This window comes from Cordyceps fumosorosea, assembly GCF_001636725.1.
Source record: "Cordyceps fumosorosea ARSEF 2679 chromosome Unknown scaffold_7, whole genome shotgun sequence".
NCBI classification, from domain to species: domain Eukaryota; kingdom Fungi; phylum Ascomycota; class Sordariomycetes; order Hypocreales; family Cordycipitaceae; genus Cordyceps; species Cordyceps fumosorosea.
Genome location: NW_017387307.1, coordinates 822,992 through 826,967, shown reverse-complemented (window position 1 = coordinate 826,967; position 3,976 = coordinate 822,992). Strand labels below are relative to the sequence as shown.

The 3,976-nt window shown below is 55.4% G+C and overlaps 1 protein-coding gene across 1 annotated transcript; it reads right to left on the bottom strand.

Annotated features, from left to right (window-relative positions):
- Nucleotides 1-1,208: 1,208 nt before the first annotated feature.
- ISF_03786 (C2H2 conidiation transcription factor) lies at nucleotides 1,209-2,557 on the bottom strand (the record flags this gene model as incomplete). Its single annotated transcript, XM_018847392.1, has 3 exons — nucleotides 1,209-1,336; nucleotides 1,394-1,848; nucleotides 1,902-2,557. The coding sequence occupies 3 exons, from the start codon at nucleotides 2,555-2,557 to the stop codon at nucleotides 1,209-1,211; spliced, it is 1,239 nt and encodes a 412-aa protein (XP_018705599.1).
- Nucleotides 2,558-3,976: the final 1,419 nt, after the last annotated feature.

The following is a 3,976-nucleotide window of genomic DNA, read 5'->3' as shown; positions in this document are numbered from 1 at the left end:
GGGGGGGGGGGGCAATTCCAAGATGGGCTGCCATGTCCCCCCACGAGATCATCCCCCGACATGGCGTTTCTCTCGGTGGCTTTTTTTTTGTTCCTTTCCCACTCTCGCGTTATTTCCCTATGAACCCCATCATCGTTCTTATTAACTCTTCATTCTCCTGGGCCCCAGTTGCAAGCGCCGCCCACCTCCCGGCCCCTCTCATGACCTCCCTCCGTTATATCCAGGTTCATTCACTCCAGTCCCAAAGAGGGATGCCGCGGGGCTTGTCTTGAGTCGACAAGTTCGTCCCGTCCAGCTGGGAGAGAGAAAGTCGACTTGTGCTGATTTGTACTGGTATGACTGTCTGTCTTTCCTTGAGCACGGGCTTCATACACATATCGTAGTCTCCTGCCCCTTGTTGTGGCGCGTGGGACGGACGACTGCCGTGTCAGTCAATAGGTGTCTGTCTCAGTCAGTCCCCTCACCGCAAGAGCATTCTTCACTTGGTAATTTCGTGGCAAAATTTCGTTTGAATATGTACTCAATTCGGGTCAGCTGTGGGTATTTGACCGATTGACATGGAGAGATAAGATGTTCCTCCGCCATGGTATTTCCTTTAATGTACAGTGAGTTTCGCCAGTCCATGAATGCGCGACGAACTCCCAAGTGCAATCAATATACAATAGATCCGTTCCCTCCGCCGTACGCTGTGAGGTGACGCTGCCCTTTGGGTACCAGCGCCCTCACCACGTAATATCTCGCAACCGAAAGCTAAACAACATTGTCAAGTCCAAGCCAGTAAAAAAAAGAAAAGAAAAAGACGAAGCAGCACAAAAGAGCATGCCGTGTGCAATCCCAGTAACCAACCAAGTAAACGCCGTCGGACAGATCTATAACGGCCAGCATCGATCGGCTCATGACCCGTGCCTGTCATCGTTGTCCAAAGTAGAAAGCCAAGAAAAAAAAATAGGAGAAAAAGAAAAGTACCCCCTGCCGAGCCTTTGCGGCTTGGGGGACTTGCAAGGAGATCTCAGTGCTTGGCTGATGCTCTCAGGGATGTCGTGTTGTCGTGATGCTGCAGTCGACGTCGACCAGCAATCCATTCTATATGTGTCCTTTGTCGTAAAAGCGTATCTCTTCGTCTGATACAAGAATGTGGAACCAAGTGAGGATATGTATACTAAAGTTGGTCGCCACTTTTTATAATCACCTTCATTTGATGACGGCAATCAGTCCGAGTGGTGATCTTCGGAGCCTGCTTCTGAGCGGGCATCACCACGATGAACCTTGCGGTGGCGGCGGAGGTTGGAAACGACGGAGAAGTGGCGGCCACACCCCTCGACGTCGCAGGCAAAAGCTATAGACTTGTTAGACACCAAAAGGACTAAAATGAACGGCTTATAGCTGGACGTACGCTTCTCTCCAGTGTGGCTGTACATGTGCGTCTGCAGCGAGCTCGGGCGGGTGAAGCGCTTGTCGCAGACCTTGCACTTGTGCTTCTTCTGCGTGCCTGACGCGACCTTTGAGCTGAACTGGCCCATCATCGACTGCGGCGCGGGAGGCAGTGGCGCGGCGGCGCCCAGGAGACCCTGCGGCCGGGGCAGCGTCCTCGATTCAATGTCTGATCCAGCAGTTGAGTAATCGGACACCGAGTCGCCATAGTAGGAGCTAATGTTACCGGTAGAGGAGATGGACGAGCTCGTCGAGTGAGTCGACGGGAACCCGTACGAGTCGATTGACGAGCGGTCGCTGCGGCCGCCGTAGATGTTTCGTGGCGTGTCTTGGCTCATGGCCAGCATGCCGTGGCTGGCGTCGAGGGCGTCGGCGAAGGCGCGGCGGTCCTCGGTAGGATGAGGAGGAGGGATGGCACTGCAATGCGAGTTAGCCGAGGGAGTTTGGGTCATGTCTCACGGACGGGGGACCATTCGCGACTCGGGTAGGTTAGGTCATCATCGGCCGTGATGAGTACGGGTTGTACTGACGCTTGTGAGAATCTGCGAGGATCGTCATGGCTCATGGGGAAGGGCGGCGGGCGGGCGGGAGCGGATGTGTAGCCCATAGCCTCGTACGGGCCCGAGGCCGGCGGCGCAAAGTGACCGTTGACGGGCGAGGCCGAGGTGGCATAGGCGGGCTCGAAACCGGCGGCCGAGGTCTGCTGCATGCGGTTCATGCTGAGCAGGTCCGGGCTGGGGTTCAGGAGGTCGTGCTGCATGCTGAGGCCGGCCGACGACGGGTTGTGGTGGTGGTGGTGGTGGTGGTGGTGGCTGCTGGCGGACGAGCCGAGCGGCATTGAGCCGTACGAGGCAATGGACGAGGCACTGCCGGTGCTGGCGCGGCCGGGAAGCGGCTTGCCGCCTGGCATCATGGTCGGTGGCATGCTGGGCTGTCCTCCGTGGACGTTGAAGAGCGCGCTGCCGGGGCCGGCAGCAGCGGCAGCAGCCGGAATGGACTGGGACGACGCAGACGTCGACGACGACCACGGGTTGGAGAAGGATGGCGGTTGGGCGTGCGCCTGGTAGTCGAAGCTGAGTCCGGGACCAAACCGCTGCTGTTGTGAAGGATCCAAGGCCATGGTCATTATGGGAATCTGAGTTGTAGGAATGGGCGACGTTGCTGTGAGGGACGAGTGAGGACCAAGTCAGTCAGTCCTAATGTCGTTGGCGCAAGTTGTAGTACACGAATGGGCGGTAGTGGGAGTAAAGGCGACGAGGTGCTAGAATCGATAGATTGTGTCGAGATGCAGACAACCATTCGACAGTGTAGCGAATTTGAAGACTACAAGGTCGAGATAGTCAAGTATAGAGGTGGTGACTGAGTATGAGTAGGAGTTGTTTGTGTATGTGGTGGCAGGATGAGGACCAAGATGTGCAGTCAAGGCAGTGAGGTAGGTGAGGGAGTGTTGCTGATCTGATGCAGGATCCCGACTAAGAAAAAGCCAAGTCGGTAGTCAGATTCGAGACGAGAAGGATGGAATGGATCCCGCCTTGGTTGATGGATGGAGCGGCGTGTCGTTGACGGGTTGGGGAAAGAAAAAGCCAAGTGTGGGATCAGCGAAGTCTTAAGTGTCTGTCGGGCAATGAGATGAGCGAGAGAGAATCGAACCCGTGTCAGTGACCTTGCGAGGAAGAAGCAGGCGTCTGGCGGGGATGTCGGTGGAGATGATGGCGCACCCTCGCTCGTTCTGCAGAGGAAAGGAAGGAGAAGCAAGTGCGAGTTTAAGTGTGAGGGTGAGTGTGGACGGAGGAGAACGGCGTGGGTGTGCTTGTTTGGAGAGTTTGGGTGTGTGACGAGTTGACTAGTTGAGTTGTTGTGTGGGTAAGAAGAGAAGAGTGAAGTGATCGGCAGGCCGATGTCCCATTTGCCAGGACCCCAGGAGGAAGAGGAGGGAAGTGTGTACAGTACTAGGTACAGGAGGGGTGGGTGCAGAGTGGCACTTTGTTGCGGAGGGTATGGATGAGAGATGATGGCACGGTGCAGGGAGACACAATGGGAGGAGTGTGGCACAGCAGAAGGACGAGTTTGAACAGGAGTTGTTGATGGGAGAAGATATAAGGGGAGTTGAAGATGTTGAGAGGAAGTAATCCAAGGGAGGGAGAGAGCAGCTGCCAGTAGTTGTTGGTATGTACCGGTACAAAACTCGAGAGGCGTCTCGTGAGTAAAACGGTGCAGAGGGATCAACAAGAATAAAAAAAGAATGAGTTGATGATGTGGAGGAAGTAAGAAGGAGGAGCAGTTCTACCAGTAGTTGGCTGGTTGAAAGTGGGAAAGAGCGAGCGGGGAGCAATAGGAAGGCGTAGAACAACGACTAGTTCTTTGCAGAGTGCTGCCAGTCAACTGGGTAATAGGCAATGGGCAATGGGCAATGGGCAATGGGCAATGGTGGTAAAAGTAAAACTGCTGTGCCGTGGTACTTGGGTACGTTGGAGGAGGCAGTGGCGTGCAAGCAAGTGGAGTGGGATCCGTCTCGCTGGGAGGAGGAGGAGGAGGAGGAGGAGGA